This window comes from Cyphomyrmex costatus, unplaced genomic scaffold, assembly GCF_001594065.2.
Source record: "Cyphomyrmex costatus isolate MS0001 unplaced genomic scaffold, Ccosl1.0 scaffold480, whole genome shotgun sequence".
Lineage (NCBI taxonomy): Eukaryota > Metazoa > Arthropoda > Insecta > Hymenoptera > Formicidae > Cyphomyrmex > Cyphomyrmex costatus.
In genome coordinates this window covers 171,637-193,464 of record NW_017279074.1, presented here as the reverse complement: position 1 = coordinate 193,464, position 21,828 = coordinate 171,637, and the positions used below count along the sequence as shown (strand labels likewise).

Genomic DNA, 21,828 nt, shown 5'->3' with positions numbered 1-21,828 from the left:
ACCGATCAATATATGAAATAAATATATTAAGATGAGGCCAATGCGAGAAGTCGATCGGAAAAAACACGTCTCAATAATTCGTCCTGAAAATCGACTCGGTGACATATATATTTTTTTCTCCAAAGTTTATCGGATACACGCGTCACGGAATACGTCGAACGGGGCGCACAAGGATTTTGCAATCTGTTCGGGGAGAGCAACTGCCGAATAGATCGATTTGCGATTATCGGCTTGGCCTGTCGCCAAATTCGCAATTCATATATCCACGTGGAAGCGGTCGATTTCTAATCGTAAACTTTCGATTCACGCCCGGTGAATATCACGGAGGGAAATCAATCGGCCGAGTTAACCGCCTGAAATTCGCGTCAGGGCTCGCTCGATTACGAAATTTCGCGAGTGGAACTTCTTCGGGCGCTATAACTTCTCGCTAACTTCATTCGAAAATTCCAGACGAAACCGGAGTTTTTCAATTCCTTTTTGGATTCGAGCGCCGGTAAACTTAATTTTCTCGACTGTCTCTTCTTTTGAAAACAAAATCTACTACCTTTTTATCGAGATCGAGACAGACAGAGAGAGAGTTCAAGAGAATATTTTATAGCGACGAATCGAAACGGTGTTGAATCTTAAAAAAAACCCCCGATTATTAATTGTTGTTTCTATGATTCAGGGTGATTCCGAACGTTTTTCAACTCTTTTAGTTAAATAAAATATTTCTTTCGCCAATTCGTAGCAAGATTGACGTTTGAATAATAATTCGAATCGTTGAATGTCGAACGAGCGGGAAAGTATAGAATAATAATTTCATACAAAGAGAGGGACGCGCGCCGCCGGTTGAAAGACACTGGCCGAAACGCGCGTAAAGGGGGAATGTCCTTTTTTTTACTACGCACCGCGTCTGTGCCCTTGAACAGGCTAAGGAAGAGGGAACTCAGCCGGCGTTTACATGTCATATATATACATATACAGGACGATTCACCGTTCGGCGACTTCGTGGAAGAAGCAGTGACGCAACTCGCTCTCATTCAGGAGAGGAAGGAAAAGTCCGCGATGACGGAGTAACGGCGCGCGGTTTCAAGTCACCTCTCGCCTAGCTTCACCTTCGTCTCTCGCCCTTTTCGTCCCCGCCGCCTCGCTATCCGAGCGCGTGTGCGCGCGCGATATCACGAGCGGACGTATGTTACGATGGTGTGCGTGAGATCGCGCGTGCGGATCGTTCGCGAACTTGGTGACAGCCTGTAGCTCGTCCTCCGTTGCGCGGCAATAAGCAGCTGGTGGTGGTGCTCGCGCGCACGCACACACGGGAGCCGGGAGAAGAAGAGAAGCCGGAAGAAAAGAGATCCGTTTTCCTGACTACTTGGACTGACGATGCGGTCCTTTGGGAAGTCGTCGTCGTGCCGATGGGCCATCAGCGAAATGGGTGAGTACGGCGAGCGTTATCGTACAAAGACGACCGTTCCCCGGGAATCTTGGGACGCGTCGCGTCGTCACCATTTTTCGAAATGAATTTCGCATCGGACGCCTCCGGCTGAAAGTTTGCATAGAAACTTTGTGTTGTCCAGATTTAGCATAACGTTTTCCATTGTTGAATTCTGCGCGTTTTGTGAATAAGTCTTGAAAGCGTTTTAAATGTACGGAAAGAATAATTTTGTAGAAATATTTGGAAGCTTAGTTAAATACAGTTTTGAAAACAATTGTTTTGTTAGGTTATCTAAATACAACAGCAATTATATGTGTCGGGAACAAAAATATGCGCAATGCTCTACGAAATGTTGATATTCTGGCAACTCAGCTTGAACGTCCTATATAATTATTTTGATAATTCAACAAAATTATGTTTAAATATGTGTCTATAGTTAAGTTTTTACTTCTGCAAAATCTATCTTTTCGTGTGAATATTTATGTGTTATTGTAAAAGCTAAATTGATATAATTTAATTAGGAAAATTAAGGAATATATTTAATATAACAAATAATCTGATCTAAGAATATAATTTTTACTTGAAAAAACTCGTGAAAAAAATATTGATTTATTTTATCTTGTAGTTTGATGAATTACATTTTTCAGTAAGATTTAGATTAATGTCTAGAACGAGATCTAGAATCTGACTGAATATTTTTCAAAAATAAGCTTAGGATCTATGATCAATCCGATTTATATTACTCACGAATATATAATAGCTTTATTTATATACATCTGCACATCTGCTTTGCAGACGTACATCATAAATAATAAACAGGTGGATATACAGGTATAAGTATGTACGATTTGAAAGCAAATTCTATTTGTCATTACAAACTCCATGCACTGTTTAATAAGAAGTAAGGACTGAATATAAATGTACACTGAGAGGAAAAAAATAGTTTTGACAACTGTAAATAAACAACTCTAAAATTTAAGTCTTTACAACTAGTTTTTACAAAATAAATAAATTAGAAAATAAAGGACTCTTTATGTAAAAATAATTAAGCATAGATGAAGGACGATTAGAGTCAAATCATAAAATGAAAACAATAAAGCGGTTATAACATTAAGTATGTAATAAAATTTTTGAAAAAATACATCAAACTAAAACAATATATTTTGCCGCTTATAACATAAATTTAATTAAAAAATTGAAATTACGCTACGCAACCAGTTTCGACTCTTGGATCGAATCATCTTCAGGCATTTCAAAAAATTCCGTTTATGCAGTTTAATTCGATAAAATATTAACTCCTCGATTTCTCCATTTACTACGTGATATTGGCAGCAAACGATGGAAAAATCGTATACTAACCAATATATCTGTAATTTTAACATAAAGTTGACAAGCATCTATCGAGAAAACTTTGTCAAATTTATGTAATTATTTTTTTTATTAAATTTATGTTATAAGCGGCAAAATATATTGTTTTAGTTTGATGTATTTTTTCAAAAATTTTATTACATACTTAATATTATAACCGCTTTATTATTTTCATTTTATGATTTGACTTTAATCGTCCTTCATCTATGCTTAATTTTATTTTTACAAAATAGTAAGAACTAAAGGAGTACTGAGTATTATATTTTTATAGTATTCAGTACTATTTTAGTTCTAGAACTTTTGTAAAATTTGTCGCAAAGACTTAAATTTTAGAGTTGTTAATTTATAGTTGTGCCAAAACTATTATAGTTTTTTTTCTCTCAGATGTTTGTCGTAAGGAAGTTTATAATTTATTTATGCATTATTAACTCATATATAGAGTATTAAGAATTTTGTTGCGAAAAAGTGAAAAATTCTAGAATTCGTACGTCCTCCATATTTTATGCATTTGCGTAAAATACAGAGACTATAACATTTAACTAAAAATCAAGGAATGCATTGTTCATTGCACTTAATTCAGAAAGAGAAACGCGTTTCTTTCTCTCTCTCTCTCTCTCTCTCTTTAAAATCGAATTGACGATAAGAGAGAAGTGTGCGCTTTCGTATAAGAAAAATGGCACGTGTACAACGTGTACAATTCACGTGTGATTAAATGGAAACCTGGAATCCACTGTCTTCCACGTTGATAAATCGCATCTTCGGAATGAGAGCGGCTCTCAAAAAGATGCTCCAAGACCGCAGAGCATTTTGCGATCAATGCACGGAGGAGGACAATAAATAATACAATGGAAGAGTAACACGATATCCGGAAAATTGATTTTTTCTAGTTGTCGAGGTAAAATGATAAAGCCGGAAGTAATACTCTTTTTCTCGTGTGCTCTCTTCCGTCTCTCTACAGGTAACACTCTCCTATAATACCCTACCTCAGCTGCGTGCTCCACTTCCGTACGGAATTTTTCAGCGACTTACTTTTCGCGACATTTCATTAATAAGATAAAATGGAACATCACGAGGATTCTTAAACGTATACCTTGTACCTTCCTGTGCGCCGCCGCCGCTGTTATTCCGCGTCGTGGAGACAGGCGGTATCAAGGTAGATAATTTCAACAAATGAATTTCGCACGACGTCAGTTTAATGACATGCTTCCGTTAATAATTTCGTTGCGGAAACACGATTTTCGCTTCTCCGTACAGGCGGAGATGATAAACACATTTAATTTCGATCCCGCCGTAAACTAGATGTTCTGACAGACACGCCGCCGGTCTCTCTCTCTCATTCCGGAGGTACGAAATGCCTCGAATTGTTTCCACTGACGTAACGAGATTGCGTCAACCGTTGCGTACCTCGATCGCGAGCGCCCAAGTCGATGGGAGCCGCGCACGTAGATGACGTGCCCGCCGACTTGGGGCGAAGTTACGTTGTAATCTTCTTACACCGCGGAGAAACGTCGGAACTTGGACGCGTCGGTCGCGTCAATAAACCATTAGCGCGAACGTAAACTAAAAGCCATATCCTAAGGAAACTGCACGTCGCGGCCGTGCCGTTAAAAGCGCTTTTTCCCCGCTCCCGAATTTCGCGTGTTCGTGAGAGGAAAAATCCTCCCTGTGTGCCCCCTTGAGTTCTGAAACTGCTTCGATTATTTAGTAGCACAATCGGTGAGTGGCCGTATTTTGCCACGAAACGCAAGCTATTCTTGACGTTGTCTCTCAGAACTATTAGAGATAAAATTTATTATTTATTATCCCGTACCGTTAAATTTATAATGTTAGATTAGATTTTACGTCCAATTCGAGTCGTGTATTTTTATTCATTTTTATTCGTCACTCCCACTGCTCTTCAATTTAATTATAACAATTTATAATAATTTTTTTTAATGTATTAAATTTGACTCATTTAATTTAATATTCATTGAGTACGTTTATTAATATTAAGACTAATCACGGAAATAAATTAATTGATTTAGACTTTGATACACTTAGAAGTTAAAAATAACAAATGTTATTTAATTTAAGAGATTGAGTTGTTATATTGCTTCTTCGATACCTATCAATGTGTAAATACACTTAAGTTCTTTTTTTATCTGTCCTTTTTGTTACCGCATGAAAGCGCGAAATTAATTGATCGAAATATAAATTTATAATCAAACGATTACTCTTTCCAAACAAACTTGGCGATATTAATTCTGCATGAAATATAGATTTGATTTAGCTTATATACACGAATAGAATTAATGATTTAATATTAATACTCTTTATCTTTCCAAACAAACTTGGCGATATTAATTCTGCATGAAATATAGATTTGATTTAGCTTATATACACAAATAGAATTAATGATTTAATATTAATACTCTTTATCCTTAAAATGTACTCTGGACTACATATCTCAAATTTAAATTTAGCAAAGTACGAGTAAAGAGTGTAAATTAACGAGAATATTATGTAGAATTTTACAGAAAGAGAGATTACATCAAAAGCAACATTCTTAAAATGAGTTTAAATTGGCTTCACTATTCGTTCTTTTCATCTGTCATCTTAAGTAGTTTAATAATTAAGTCATAAATTACTCGATGTTCTCTATAGTCGATTCTAACAAAATTGTTTCAGGAAATCCGGAAGTTAATTGAGGAATCATTTACGGCCGGAATGTTACTCCGGAACTTTTGTTATCTCTTCATGAACTTAAAATGATGAACATTTCCAGTTTTAAAATGTAAAATAGTTTCATCTGGTAGTTGAAATGTCACCAACGTGAAATAATTCATGATTCATGATGATCAAGAAGTATGAAACTTGTATTTATACTTTTATGTTTCTTTAAATAACATTATTATTTACTATATAAATTCATCTAAAAAGATCTAAAATGTATAATTGGTTAAAAAAAAAGTTACATCCAGTATATTGAAAACTTTAAATATCACAAAACAAACTATCGTTTAAAACAAAATGACACGAGATTTTCAGTTTTATTTAATTTTCACATTTCTCTACACACATATGCGTTGAATACGTTCAACCGTAACTAACTTGCACATCGCGTGTAATCATAGGAGTAAAAGAAATAGAAATTTGCACTTCAATACGATGTCAGCATATAATTATTGCGAGAAATTCTTATTTAATTCTCGACAAACAGCAGATATATTTTTATAGCTATAATTTACACATTAAAAATACGTCTGATATCTTTTTCTCTAAGATCTTTACTGTATTTACACTTTCATCACGAATTTATTTTTTGCTTTCAAATATAAACTACTTTAATTACTCGGAGAAAATAGTGATAATATTTTAGCGCGAACTAATTTTACGAGTTACATTCTATTTATCAATATTTAATTATTTGATCGTCAAAAATATCTATATTTATAGATTTCTATATATATTTATAAGTATGTTACATTCACCATACGTATAAACGTCTATATATTCTACCGCCGTTTTCAGAAAATGGTTAAAAGATTGTGATGGACTGGTGTCGCAAAATTGGTTATTTCAGTTGTTTGCCATAGAGAAAATTGAAAAAGTTACGCTCCGAGGCGGTGCAGCCATAAAATCGCACACGTTAAACGGAAATCGTGTGTGTTCACGACAATTCCTTTCCGCGAGTGAGCGAGCGAGCGAATGTTATTTGAGTATATTTCTTGCGAGTACACACACGTATGCGCTTGTAATTAAAAAAAATATGTAATACACCTGTATATATACGTACACGTATGTTTTTTCATTTTTTAATAGACATACACAGATTTTCACATGATTTTTCGCCCGACCTTTCGTGTCGCGCGCACCGCTGGGAACGATTTCTACGTTCGCATTCGCGTAATTAGTAGATAATGCAGATAATGAATGATAATTAAATGGCATTTCGCGTTGCGTCACGGTTAAACGCGGCGATCCTTGCGCGTTGCCTAGTTTCTGTGGAGAAACGATCGTAAAACGGGACGAGAAATTAATCGATACATTTCGTTGTGGTTTTTCGCGAGTTTTAATGATTTTCTCTCTATTTCGGCGTATTATAATTGCAATATGATCCCTCAGGGGGGAAAACGTAATAATTTACAGCTCACAATTCATATAAATTCTGTATAATTGTATCTCCTCAATTGTGACAATTTTCCAGTTGTATATATTCGAACTGACATGACTTAGAAACGTCTGATAATCCGTCGGCTTGGTACTGAACGTGCTATTGAATATGATAATTCAATACTGATAGCAATAAGATAATGGTCCTGAATAAACCGGTTTTACCAGAAACATGTATTTTGCATAATATGGAAATGTTGAGATATGATTAAATTAGTATTCTATGAAAATTTCGTATTATTTTTTGCTAAAGAACTGAACTTGTTAATATTCCTATTTAAATGGATTAAATTGTTTCGTTGATAGGAATGTATAATGATATTTCTTTTCTTGAAAAAGAATTACTTCAAATTTGTGTGTTAATGTGAAGAATGGTGGAAAAAGAATTTGACATAAATATCAAGAAATTAAATGCGATATATTAGAGAAAATGTGATTTAGGAAAGAGCAGTTGTGTAATAGCAATTTTGTCACAGTCTGCTAATGACTGGAAATTGGAACGTTTAAAAATAATTGTATTAACTGATGTATTGAAGAGATCGGTAATTTCACGTTATTGAAAGATATAAAATGTATCTGTACTGTGAAAATAACACATCAGAAAAATGTAATTAATTTAAAATCTTTTCGTAACTTAAATACAGAACATAAAGGGATTTTTGCACAATTAATAATAATAATAATAATCTCTCAATTATTTTTATTTCATTTTTTAAACAATTTTCTGATTAATTTCATTTCATTAATAATTTATTAAATCCAAACTTGAACAAATTTTAAATTAATTTTTTGTTAAAGGGGGATAAATTATATTTGTAATAGAAAGCATTTTTGCGGTAATTGGTTAATGATTAATTAATTTTTAAGGTCACTTATTAATGTTTGAAAGAATTATATCAGTAGATACCTTAACAAGGGGGTCGAGCATCGCAATTATATTCGGTTTTGACAATTTCGCGTATGCCGTTCATTTCTGCAGTAACGCGCGCGCTATGTGTATTCATAACGTAACGCATAGCAACATATGCCAAACGGTTAAAAGCGCGTGAACCTGTATTACGTTTGTCCAAAATTCGGGTGTATGCACAAAGGTAACAGCAATGTGCGCGGGCGAAATCGCGTCACGGTCGTCGGCGTCATCTCGCTTGCCACTCTCGTTTGGCGTGGCGCGGTGCTTGCTTTTCCGTTCACGAGCGAGCGCGGTGGAAATAATTGCTTTCGCCGTATTGTGCAACGCGATCGTTTCTCGTATCGAAGGCTTTCTTTGAACGTACGTATAGGAAAGGGCAGTGCTTTGTGGGTTACGTAGAGAACGAACGTTGAACGTTATACGAGGTGTATCTTAATGCACACCGCGGTCCCACCGGGGACACACCCCAGCATTTTCTCATTTCGCGCCGAGACTGTTATACACCGCGCGCGGAAATACCACTCCGCTTCCCGTGAAAATTTCCTTCGGATGTTTAATTATTTTTCGACCTAAAACATTCCTAGGACTCCGGCTGCACGTATATTACCACCCACTTCGCTTAAGAGGGTTTCCTCTTTATGTAGTTGCGCGAGGGTAGAAAAACTCGCAAAAACGGCTGTAAAATTCCCGAGGAATTACAGGATAGTTCTGTATATTTCAGGAAGTGATAAAATTTGCGAGATCGAAAGTTGATTTTTAATTCAACGGTACAGATAAGCGATGATAAATATCGATACGACGTACGGTTACTCTTTCATCCATATGGCAATATTAATAATTCATATCTGCTTGAAAACAGAAGATAAAGTGTCGTTCGTGAGACGTGATACAAATACTACGATGTTGATAAAAAATCGACCCCATAAAAATAAAACGGTTGAACAACATACACGCGTGTGTGTGTCGCGATGAAAAATAAAGTCTCAAAAAAAAAAAATAAATAAATAAATAAATATTGATATTTCGATAGCACTCTTGTTTTATTGATATCTTCGTTATCTTACACTTACACAACTCGGAGTCTCTTCGTTCTTTGAATTTACGGTCAATTTCCATCGTTTCTTCGGATATAATACGCTTCGCAGAATACGTGCTCAGAACTCGTATGTTAGATGTAGATCGGCGGCTGAGTTAGCCGCAGAATTTCCGCTAGTTTAATTTAACTTTTCTTCGGCAAGCTAAGCGCGCTAACGAACGAATTAAACCCCAATTTGCATGCGGGCTTGCGCTTATGCCATAGTGATCCGTTGGCGACGACGTTGACGACGTGCCCCCGATCCGGTTGCCATTCTTCCGCAAAACCGTAATTGCCAATCACGATTGTCGCCTTTTACAACGCGTCCAAATACCGTGCAAATCGGTGCGAAACACGTCACTTAACGCCGTTTACGCGCTCGATCGGACTACGCGACGCGATATCGCCCGTATTTGATACTATCGGTCTCTTGATTATTTTCTTTTATCAGGCCGCGCTTCGATTGTTGGAAAATCGATAAAGCGATCGCGGCGGGCCTGAACGAAAGGGCCGCCGCGCCGCACGAGCCCGCTTCTTTTTTTTTTTTTGTTGCAATAAATGAGTTATTCGGCATTCGGTTGAATAATGGCCTATCGATTGTTGCAAGATTCAGTATATCCGTATAACATACACGCGAACAAAAGCGGGACGAATTTATATTTAGTTTTCACCGCTACAATCGTGGATTTTCACAAACGTTAATACGCTTTTTTGAATGGAGAAGTATACACGCGCGCGGATGCAGCCTTTACTCGGATGTAAAATAAAACGATATTAATATGACATTTAATTTACTTTGATTACAATAATATGACATTTTCTTCCTCCTCGCTCAAAATACCTTTAAATGCTCCTTTATATCGACAAATTTCTCCGAAAGCGCATCATTTGTGGATCTCGTAGTTAAATATGGACTATATATATATCTCTTCTTATATATTTTTTACTTACGATGTCATATTAAATGTAATTAAAAAGAAAAAAGAGAAATAGATGTTATTCCGTTTTGTTCAGTAAATAACTTTGTTCCCGCCGAACAGGGATTAAGTAAAAACTAAGTAAAATTTCAGCAGGGTGAAGACTACCCGGCATTTTCCGCTTTTCTGCAACGCGCCTTGAAGCTAAAATTGCCTGGTTCTTGCATTCAGAATGTCAATTGACGTGAAACACTAAAAGCATTCTTCTGCATCTTTACGTGCGACAACGTCCACGAACATTTAATGTCATTACGAGTTCCGCTCGGAATACTCCTTTAACGAATTTATCCGTGTCTGATCTCTTTCTTTTATTGTCTTCTCTCTCGCTGTCTCACGGTGCTCAAATTATGTGACGGAAAATTGGTAAGGCGCAAGAGCTAAAAATACCCGAATCGTCATCCACGTTGATTGCTATTAATATGGAAACTTTGAAACGCAGAGTACCGGCTCGTCATAATTTCTATACCCGATCGATGATTATTACAATGAATTTTTATGCCTTCCGCAAAAAAAATCTAACGCAGTCGAATACAGTTTTAACGTCGAAGCATCTCGTGAATTTAATCTTGTATTATATTATGAACGAAGAATTTAATTAATTCGTTTGCAATCAACGGATAACAATTTGTACACTTTGCATCGGGGAAAAATGCATTTTTCTCATTCTGCATTTTTTCCGCGTTCCACGACGCTTATAAACGAGCAAAAATTATTCGCGATATGATCGTTTCTTTCAAGAAGCTTTCGAGATACGCGAACTTAATTTCATCGTGGATAAACATCGCATTTCGCACGTGACAATATTTTCCTTTGCACAAATTATAAGAATTGATTATAAAGAAAATATATATGTATAAAGGATTATATTTGTGAGATACCGTGTCTCTTATTTCTTCTTCGGCCGTTCCTCTCGTTTTCTCGTGAAACGGGAAGTACTTTTTCCGCAAAAATATATATATTACAAACTAGGACACACACACAGAGACTGGGAAAATATTAAAAATATTTCTTGTCAAAGATACGTGGAATACATTAAGAAACGTAGTCTCGTACACTAATCGGGCTTCAGTTTCTGTCCATCGTTTCTGTATTTGCCCTTCAACGCATGTTCTAGACGGTCTCGTGATCAAAGGCACTACTCAACGGTACGAATAATATTGGCGTAAGCTGCAACAGAGCGGCAGCCATACCAATCGCTCTCTAGTTCATCAATATTACATACTCGAGTTTGCGGGAATCGTCGTGTTGCGTCTTCAGCTCTTTATCGGACCGTTGCATTGCGGGCGACTTAAAACGCGATCGTTGGGAAGAATCGATAACGCTAACGTGCCGCGTTCCGGAGATAGAGGTAACTCTCTCCAAGAACGTTGATTGTTATGCCGTGCCACGCGGAAAGGTCGGCCGCGGTAATTGCGTATCATGAAAGTATCGTTCGTTGCATGTCTACACAGGCGCAACGAAACTTCGATACGAACGCCTCTGTAGTGGGCTTGCTATTCGCGAAAGCAACAGCTGATGCTGCGTAAACACGTACGTTGAGCGTTTTTCTTACAACGGCGGCGAACCACTTACGGAGCGAAGTTATAGGTGTAATTTCAGCATCAGATAGTTGCGTAATATCTGATAACTTATCTTGCGCGCTCGTCATCTGTTGGAACAAAATATTAGAAAAATTGCTGAAAATAGATAATATTTTTTTTAAATTTTTATTCTTGTTTTTTTCTGACTGAAATATCGTATTTAAATTATAGACCGTTAAGAAAAAAAGCTATAGATAATAGCTTCTGGATAATGACTTTGCATGATAAACGCTAATCTTTCATCTCTGTATCTCAGGTTTGAGTTAAAAAATAATGAAATTAATTATTATTTTTCATTAGTATTATTTGTACTATTAATTATTTTTTTATTTGTTTTTGTATCATTCAATAGTTATATGAAGTTTTGAGTAAAAAATAATATTTCTCCTTGCAATAATAAATTAACGTATTTAATGCAAATGATTATTAGCAATTTTGATCGCTGCAGTGATTGTTTTAATGTTTTAATTAAAATGAAAAATAATTTTGATAATCACGCTGTATGTGTGACGCGTCCCAGTGTGACATCATCGTTAAAAGAAGCGGAATGAGATTGAGAGTCATAGTTACAGAAAAGCTTTCAATAACCTTCGAGGCTTTGTTGGCGGATCGTTCATACGTTCTCGCGTTCGTTTGTATCGATAATTCTGCATCGAAGTGACATCTCCATTGTAAACAATAGGTTCCATTGTAAACTTTTTTTCTATTGTAAAAAAGGCATGTGTGCAGATTTTACTTCTAAGCGTCAAAGCAAGTTTCTTTTTTTTTTTTTTTCAATATTTGGTTTTTGTCATCCGTCTAAAACTGATTAGTTTCAGATGGATAGACAATTTTTTTGCTAGATTATAGTTTAATTTTAAAATTAATTCATCGTCAATAATCATAATAGAATTTAATCCACTTTTTAACGCTGCACTGCGTATACATAATATTAAGAAATAAAAACTGATAAGTTTACTGATTTATATAAAAGTGTATTAAAAAATACAGGTATTATATTAAAATCAGTTTTGAATTCAAACATTTTTCGTTTTGTGATTAAATTAGCATTTGTAAATTGCTTTTATTGTTAAAAAAGAACGCAATGCAATTTCATGCTTTAAACTCCTCTATGCAAAACTTTTATAAAAATACAAAGTTATATATAAATAGAATAATTATATTTAGCAGTAATGCACAATTGAATATACATTATATTTTTCTTTCATTCAACTGTGTGTATTTTTTTTACGAGAAAATCTGTGCGCATGGACGCATACGGATAAAAATTTATCTCGAAGATTGGAAGACATTCGTTGTGTATAAAGGACAGAAATCCGTAGTTATCTAAATTTTAGTAAATTGAAATTTTACATTTAGTGGAATTTATGAGGTGCGTAATTTCAATCCCCGCGATAATATTGAAAATACGAGCTTTGCATCACTAAATAATGCGTAGCATAAAATGTGGGATATAAATGCGGACTTGTATGCACTTGGAGTGGACATAATCTCTCTTTTATCTTGTAATCCGGAGGGCGTCGCGATTCTGCGAAATTTGTTAACCGCAAAATCTATTAAAATGAGATCCGACGTTGTCGCTATTGAAATTTGCGAAGAATAAACATCGGTATTACGTTAATTTGAAATTAACATTAAACGGATTTTGCGAATGATGACGAGATATAATGCAGCGTGTAGCCTTTTATACTGTGTTTAATTACGACCGCATCATCCCCGTTTTCGAATTTTCGCGTCGCTAATTACCGCGCGTAAATTAACACGAAATTTATTTCGCCGTAATGAGTATATGGTGTGAAGAATCGGGGGCGCGTCTGTAAAACGAGCGTTTCGTCTTGCAAAGTTTGCTTGAAAAATTTACATTCTGTGCTCCCGTAACTCTATCCTCTCAACTAATAGGTCTTTCCATAGTTTTAAAGAATAATGCTGCTCGAGCTTTATATCCTATATAGTTGCAAACAGATATAATTATCTCTTCCTTAAGATTGGAAAAATGGATCAAGAATACAATATCATAAAATTCTTCGTACGTGCTCTATTTTATACAGTAATCTGTACAATTTTCACAAAAGAGAAATGGCATATGCTATCTATATTATACTTCTCGGATGATTAGAGAATCTCTTTCATCGTTAATGGACAGGTATAAAATTAATTTCGTCAGCGGAGAGTGGCATCTATTCCAGCAATAAAAGCGTTTACCGTCATTATAAGCAGGACTGCCATTAAAATGGAGGAGAAGCTGTAATGAGGGGTTACGAGCGGATTTTGGAAAAGCCGTAAATTTAATACTCTCGAATATGCGCATTTGAATTAAGCCGTGCGTATCTCAGAGCATAGTTCTAAATACAATCCCTCATCGACGGTTCGCGGTCTCAGACCACATTTTAGTACAAGAGATGGGTATAAAATTCCGATGTACGCATATAAGTTCCGCCATGAGCTCGAAAATCGATCTGTATTGAATTATTGATCGAATGTACGTCATCAATTCTGATTACCACCAACTTTCGAAATAATGAGAAAATCAATAAAATAAGATACTCAAAAAAGGATACTTGAAACGATAAAATACAAGTTATCATTCTGGGGAGAATTAATTGAAAAAATATTAATTTCTTTATGCGTGGAATATATTATATAGATATTTTTGAAAATCAATTAATCAACGGCACTAATTAATCAAAGTACCTAATTAATTAATCAAAACTGCACAAAACTGTTGAAGCATAATGATTTTTATAATATGTTCCGTCCCGCGATAATTTTGAGTGACTAGATTACTATGCCGAGTTACTGATGAGTATATTTTTGTTTGTATCTTTATTTATTAAATAATATATTTTACAATTGTTAAAAAAGTACAAAAATTATTATAAAGAGGAAAGTTTAATGTACTAATATTGCATTATTGTTATAACATTTACAATTATATTCATGTATATTATATATATTATCAGAAATTATATTATAATTATGTTCTTTTTTCCAGCTAAAATATCAAACGGAAAGTCTGTTAGAGATTTAACATGTTAGATATAAAAGGATTAATAATAGTAACATATTCCCTTAAATTAAATGAACATTTTGCTTCTTTTATCTTTCATATATGTGCCAAAATGTAAATCAATTCAAGTCTACAGTTAGTTTCGATTTAAACATTGTCCATATTTGTCCATATTAATATATACGTTTGGTAAATTGTAAACTAAATCGAGTCATATATATATTTCAACACATTTTTTTAAGTTAAATTAAATTTGATTTAATTGTTAAATTAACAGCATTGGATAACAGTGGCGACCTATATATAGAAATAATTAAAAATAATTTAATTTAGGTATAATTTGACATGTTATGAATTTAAAACAGTGCAGTATCTACAGATGTCAGAGTGACCCCACACGCCACAAAACGTATTAATATTGTAATACAATGTAAATACGTATAAATATAAGTTATCGCGCGGTTTCGTATACGACTTCTGTGCCCGTTTATTACCATTCTTATCATGTACAGGAAAAGGTCGAAAATCGATGTTACAAACCGATATTTGTGTGGCCCATTAAAACTGTACGGCGGATGTTAATGAGCGTTAATGCTGGGAACAACACGCGCACTTCGCGACAACGCTCGTAATGTTCCCTACGTGTATGTCGGGGGGGTTGATCATTATATAGCTTCCTCCCGGGGGGGGTTCAAGATGAGTGCGTAGTGGCCGGCTGCATTTTTGCGGAAAATGGAGGCGCGCTCTCGATTGTTGGGTCCAAGAAAGCGGAGGTTAACGTGCAGTTACCTCGAACCGCGCGCATTGTCTGGAGAGCGAGTGCGATTGAAGTGCATTCATCGGCTATTGCATGCCTCGGGATGCACTTCGTTCTTTATCGCCGCTGGTTTCGCTAGCTCGCCCCGACGATTTGAAGGCTCTTGCACCGCCGTTGATTTATTATAAGTCTGTCGCGGTAATTGAAACGAGATTTTGTGTTTTATAATTTAAATGCTTTACAGTTGTTGTATAGTTTGAATCAAAAGTATATAGAACTTGTACTAAAAGTGCGCTGTATTTCATATTTTTTTTAAATACAATCATATATTTTTTATATCAACTGATTTATTTATCTGATTATTCCGTACATAAAAGTAATTAAAGCATCCAATAAATCATCAGAAATTAATATTTTATGTTTTATATCGGAATTATATCAAATATTTTATGTGCATTCAAACTACAATGATATACCTTGTAAACTTTTTTAATGATTTTACTCTAATTTCTTTATATCCAGAGCATAATATTATTATGTCAAAAAATATTATAGTTTTATTTGAAAGATATCTATTACATTTCAATAAAAATATATATTATAGAATTAATAAAAATTAATAAAATGTTATAGGTGTGTTATGTTTCCAATCAAAATTTTAATTTGAAGCAATTTTATTTCACTCTATGTCTCTTGTTTCCGATATATATTTACAGATCTCAACTTTTTTCCTACATGCTATTTTCCTGTTTTTTCTCTTCTTACACACACAAAAACGTTGAATATTTACAAATTATCTTACTAATGTAATTTTCTGAGTTATAACAACGAATCATGATGATGATAAGTATATATTGCATAACATAAAATATGCATGTTTCTAAGTGAGAAGACAAACGGGAGATGTATTTAGATATTTGCATCTAGACATGACGACAACAATGCAGCAGCAATAGCTGTGAATTTATTCCCGGGAAAGCGATACGCTTCGCTGCTGAATACCGTCCGTTGCCGCCTGCTGCAGCTTTCCGATGTATAACAATATAACCGCATGATCCGCTTCCCCTCAAAATAACAACCGCATAATGCAACAGATAGCACCTGTTAATGCGTCTCTAAGTACCGACTTAATTATTACATTTGTAAGACACAACATGGACGATCTCGTCCAGCATAACGTTTTTAAAACTCTCTCCTAATTAATTAACCAGTTTTTTTCTTTTCTATGGGAGAATAAGGCGTCGGTCGTTAACGAGCAATTTAAGGGCACTTAATGCAGATACGGATCTAATTAAAAAAATTTCAGGTACAGGCGACGACCGTTTCCGCAGTTAGTTTCCGGTGCAAACGCGAGAACGTGACTCTGTTTTTCCGTCCTGCCCCAAATTAGCTCGCGAGCGCTCTTCAGTTTAATACCGCCTCCCTGACCTGGCGAGCATCGCCGACGTTTGTGGGTAGAACCGCCGTCGTTTAACAGGTTATCACAAAGGGCTAATTAATATGATAGCGGAACAGAAATTAATTTTTCCGCAAAACGCTCGCTCTGCGCCACTTTCGCTGATAACAACGTTCTTGATAACGGCGGATTTTTAGCTGTCCCCCTTTCTTCTTCTCTGACGACCGCTAGATTAGATTAGGAATTTCTAATTAACAGTCGCTGCGGCACGCCCATGTAAGATCGGTTCTGTCTGATGTTGCGTAGTACCGGCCTTGGCATAGATAATATCAGGCGCAATTGCATCAAGCATCGTGCAAGCTTTTAAAATTCTTAACACCTTGCTGTCGGAATTCGCGTTTAGTAAATCACATCAACACGAGGTAAAACGTTGGGAAAGGAAACAGGTGGGTATTTAAATAAAAATACACGTGTTGCTGAAAGTTATTCGCTGTAAATATAAATAAATAGTAGCCACCGATAAAAAAAAAAAATGAAAACATCAACATCTTGATTGAATAAGAACATGTCACGTCGATTTAAATATATTGTACGTGGAACAATGAAACTTTTAGAAGCGCGCGTTATTAAAATTTAGATATAATTTTGAAGTAAAATGTGGAGGAATATATAATAGGCTATTTCGCGACGCAAAAAATTGTTTTTTTTTATATTTAAATATCGCTGCGAGTATAGGGAGTAACTACAATTATGATGAGAAATATTAAAAAGAGTAATAATTTTTATAGAAGGTATAAATTTTAAACGAATATAAATTCTTGAAAACGTTTAAAAAATTCAAGTTATTTTTTACCATTATATATTGTATTATTAGAAGACAGTATTGGCGGAGACGATTACGAATTTAAGTAATTAAAAAAACAGCTTTCTTTCAGCGTAATAGTTATGTTTATTATGCAGATATTGTGCAGATTATAATGTCGTTATTTATTAAAATTTATAGTTTATACAATTTCAAGTATGGCCGAAATATAAACTCTTTTCGACACGTTTTGATCGCGTGTCGATTATTGCATTGCAATTTCAGTTTTGCTGCGAACGCGCCTGTAGAAGTGCATTGATTGCTGTCTCCAAACGAAATTTGTGATATTTCAACTGGTAAAACGATCCATTGCGTCATCCGGCAGGCGTATTCGTGTGAAGTTTATACTTTTTTGAATATCCCCCAATGCACCCTTAATTGTAGTCGCTTCCTCGCAGTGATATCGAAACGCTGAAATATAAAAAAAAAAAGATTGCAATTTTTCGCAACGCGAGATAGCCTATTTTAATCTATCCACTGCAAAGCTTATATCCTCTTTTTTTTTTTACAAAAAACTAATAATTCTACAACGTGACATATGAACGACAGATCTTCAATAAAAGCGATTTGAAAATATTAAAATTATTAATGCTCTAACCCTTTGGGGAGCTGGCGCTCCCAAATCTATAACACAATTACTGACATTTGGGGAGACTCGCTTAACATATCGCTGCTGATTTACTACGACAACACAACTCAACATTTCTAAAATGCAATTTTGATGTAATATAACTTATTATAGAGGAATAAAAGTATATTCTTTTAAAATTAATACATTTTTTTCAATATATTTCTGTTCTTCTACAAGCAGTTAAAACATGGCAATTTTTTAGAGTTGTAGTAAATGAGCAGTATATTGATTAAAAGTTTAATTTTAAAAAACCAATATGACATAATTTGTATAAAAAAGATTGAATATTATTTTAATAATAATAATTTGAATTTATGAATGTAACGTAAAGAATATAAACTCGTCAGTTACAAAGAAATGTACGTGTATATATTTACATTATATATATATATATATGTATATATACACATGTATATATGTGTACATATATAAGTGAGTTCACTAGACACGCTTCAGCTCTGGAAGGTTAATAAATTTACACCGAATAAATTAAATCTTCATTTAACCGACTTGTGATTTTAACAGAACTATTGTACTCTATAAGAAGGTGCTATATGATTACATTAATAAAGATCTAGATAATATTGTTTTTTAATTATCTTCTCCAAGAACGGATTTAAAGATTTGATATGAGGGGAGAGAGATGAGAAGTCATTGCCTCGAGCTCGTATAAGAAAAATCTTCCATAAATATCAAAACACATGTTTGTTTTTCGTCGCGATCACACAATACAATAGATATTAATGGTATTGTATGGACGAGCGCAACGTTTTAAAAATAAACTCGGTAAGAAAACAAACTTCAACAAAATCTACAAGTGAAACGAAATGTTGATATTGTCAAAACCACTCTCTCATCGCGAATAAAAATAAGAATGATAGTACAATATGTTCCATGTTTGGATAATAAACGAAACGCGTTGAACGTGACTTTTATAATTATAATATATGAATTAATTAACACCCGGCATTAATTAACGCACTTAAAACCTTTCTGAAATTGCCTCCTGCGTGGCACAACTATTGAATTTCCATTTTCCCTCAATATTATTACGCCGCCTTACAAAATTTATATTTGCGAAATGGAATAAAGGCTGAGCGCGACGGTTATACATGCGCATGGAATACGCGCACGGCGCGCGATGCGGTATCTAATATTTTTTCGCTGACGCAGAACAGGATTTCGGGATCTGTGATTTCGCATGAGTTTTCCGTTATCTATATCGCAGCGTGCGATATTACTCGTAATAACCGTGGAAAAATCGAGGAAAATGTGCATCGAACCGATCGCGTGAAAGGGCGTGATGAGAAAGCCGCCTGGCAAAATATGATAGCAGCTTTAAACCATATGAGATTTTTTCTCACGCCACGCTTGAGAAAAACGCAACGGTTCTAGCGGAGTTGCGCGACATGGATCTCTATAGTATACGCGTGCACGTATCTTCTGCACAGTCGATAACACAATATATCTTCCCTTATACGGTGGAGGAATCTTCTTGCGAAGAAAAAAAGAGTGCTGCCGGTTTCTTTGAGTTAATATCTTCGGGAAACCCCTACCTCTCGATAAAGAGAAATGCACGGTTTCCTTTTCCGCTAACAACACAGAATTCCCTTTCTGTAATTTTTTTTTTTTAATTTGTACTGGTTTCCCCGTTTTTTTTTTTTTCGATTTTCTAGAAAAATAAAACCATGAACAGAGTTCTGGGTAAAATATTTACTAGAGCGTAAAAATATAACGAAAACTAAATAAAATACATATTTCTATTCTCGAGGGATAATATTACTTTATCGCCGGACATCGAAAAAAAAAGAGTGATAAGCTATATAATTAGATATCATGTTTAAGTGATGCTTCAGATCAGTTTTCTGAAAAAATATGCCGAATAGAGGAACAGTTAAATATCTCCGCGCACATGGACTAGTTGAATGGATGTGTGACGCATACGCTGCGCAAGCAACGAGAATACAATACAAAAGCGATTCGCCAGCAATCGATATCTCCTGTATTATCTTTGCTGTTTGGTCACTTTGTTTTTATGAGCGTCCTGCAGCTATAAACGTTACACTTTACAGATACGCGCTTCATACACAGCAATTTAGTAAGAAAGGAACGCGCGAGCCACGCAAGCAGTTTGCGTTCGACGGTCTAACTTTCGAGCTTCAGGTCGAGTTTCACTCGAATAGCCGAGCATTACACGTATGTATGTATGTGTGTGTGTGTATGAATATCCAAGAATTTCCATGTATACTTTTGAGGTATCAGGCCATCTGGACCCATGAATTTCTATCTGATTCCCCAGCTGCGTGCATAATTTACAAGTCACGCATCTTTATACGATTTAAAGACTCAGAGTTATGGTCTGGACTCGTGAAATGATTTTTCACGAAACTGTCCAAGAAGTTGAGAACGCAATATCGAGACTCATCATGTAATTACCAGCATCGTTGAAAATATATATTATGCTTGAAAATTGCACACTTATAAAAATATAATTTTATTTTGACTCGCGATAATCTATTTTATGAATTCTTTGATCGATTTTTCATTACATGGAAATACGCTATGATTCATTGAAAATTATTAATATTGAATTATCCATTAAAAAATTATTTGATTCAAATTCAATTCTAAACGCGCAAAAAAGTATATTAAGTCTCTTGAATAATTCCAGACTATTTATTAAGTATTTATTAAGTATTTTAAGCTGATACTTGTATAGCCGCTAAAAAAAAAAATTTATTTTAAATATAATAAATGTAATGCTTTTCAAATGGAGTAATCTAATTTGAGAAAGAGCATTATTTTATTTCAACTGGAATAATATTAATCATTTAAATTATCGTTTAAAAGAAGAAATGACTGGTTGCATGCAACGAAATTACTACTAGCAATATATACATCTCGATCATGTATATATATCTCGATCACTCTGTTAAATTTATAACGTCAAATTATACTCAATTTGAGAGTTATTTCTAATTACTTCCATAGGTCGCTACTTAATGACCCATAGGTCGTTATTTATAAATATATCGTTGATTTAACTAAATAGAGTTCAACCATTTCACTCAAGAAATGAATTAAATTTGATTTCTTATTATTACTTACTTACTTGTTAGTGTATACTTAAGAGGGGATCCTAGTTTAGAGTTCTAAAAAATAGGGAAAATTTAGGAATTTTTTTAAACTCATATAAACTTTAAATTTTAAGGGCACTTTTATATATATTTATTAGTTAACTACAAATTTTTTTCACATAATTTTATTAAAATATATTTGTTCGAGATATACTCCATATTGCACGAGGTTTCGTGTAATATGGAGAATAATTTGCCGTTGACATTGTAGAGCCCATTGAAACAATCTGAAACAAAAAAAATAAGGTATATTTTTCTAGGTTATTAAGGCGATGCTAGAGAGACGGCTGAACTTCATCGATGTCGATAAAACAGATTTTTAATTCTAATTAAAATATTATATCAAGAAAATATTTACATATATTAAGTAAAACATTAACATTAAATAAGCCATTAAGTAAAACGTTACGTAATTTCTTGTTTTGCTATATTCTATATATCGCTTAAATGTATGAGGTTATGTACACTCAAATCGTATTTCTCATGCCATTTCTCTTGTAAGCTTCAAAAATTTGAAAGTCTCATAATAATTTTATAAATTAGTCAAATGCGGGAAAAT

At 34.5% G+C, this 21,828-nt stretch overlaps 1 protein-coding gene across 1 annotated transcript in view; it reads left to right on the top strand.

The window, feature by feature from the left end:
* Positions 1 to 1,333: 1,333 nt before the first annotated feature.
* Lapsyn (Leucine-rich repeat activity-regulated protein at synapses) overlaps positions 1,334 to 21,828 on the top strand; it is an 88,243-nt gene continuing 67,748 nt past the window's right edge. The window contains exon 1 of the mRNA XM_018545203.1: positions 1,334 to 1,417. Within this exon, the coding sequence (XP_018400705.1) occupies positions 1,366 to 1,417 (52 nt within the window). The 5' untranslated portion in view covers positions 1,334 to 1,365. The remainder of the gene's footprint in view (positions 1,418 to 21,828) is intronic.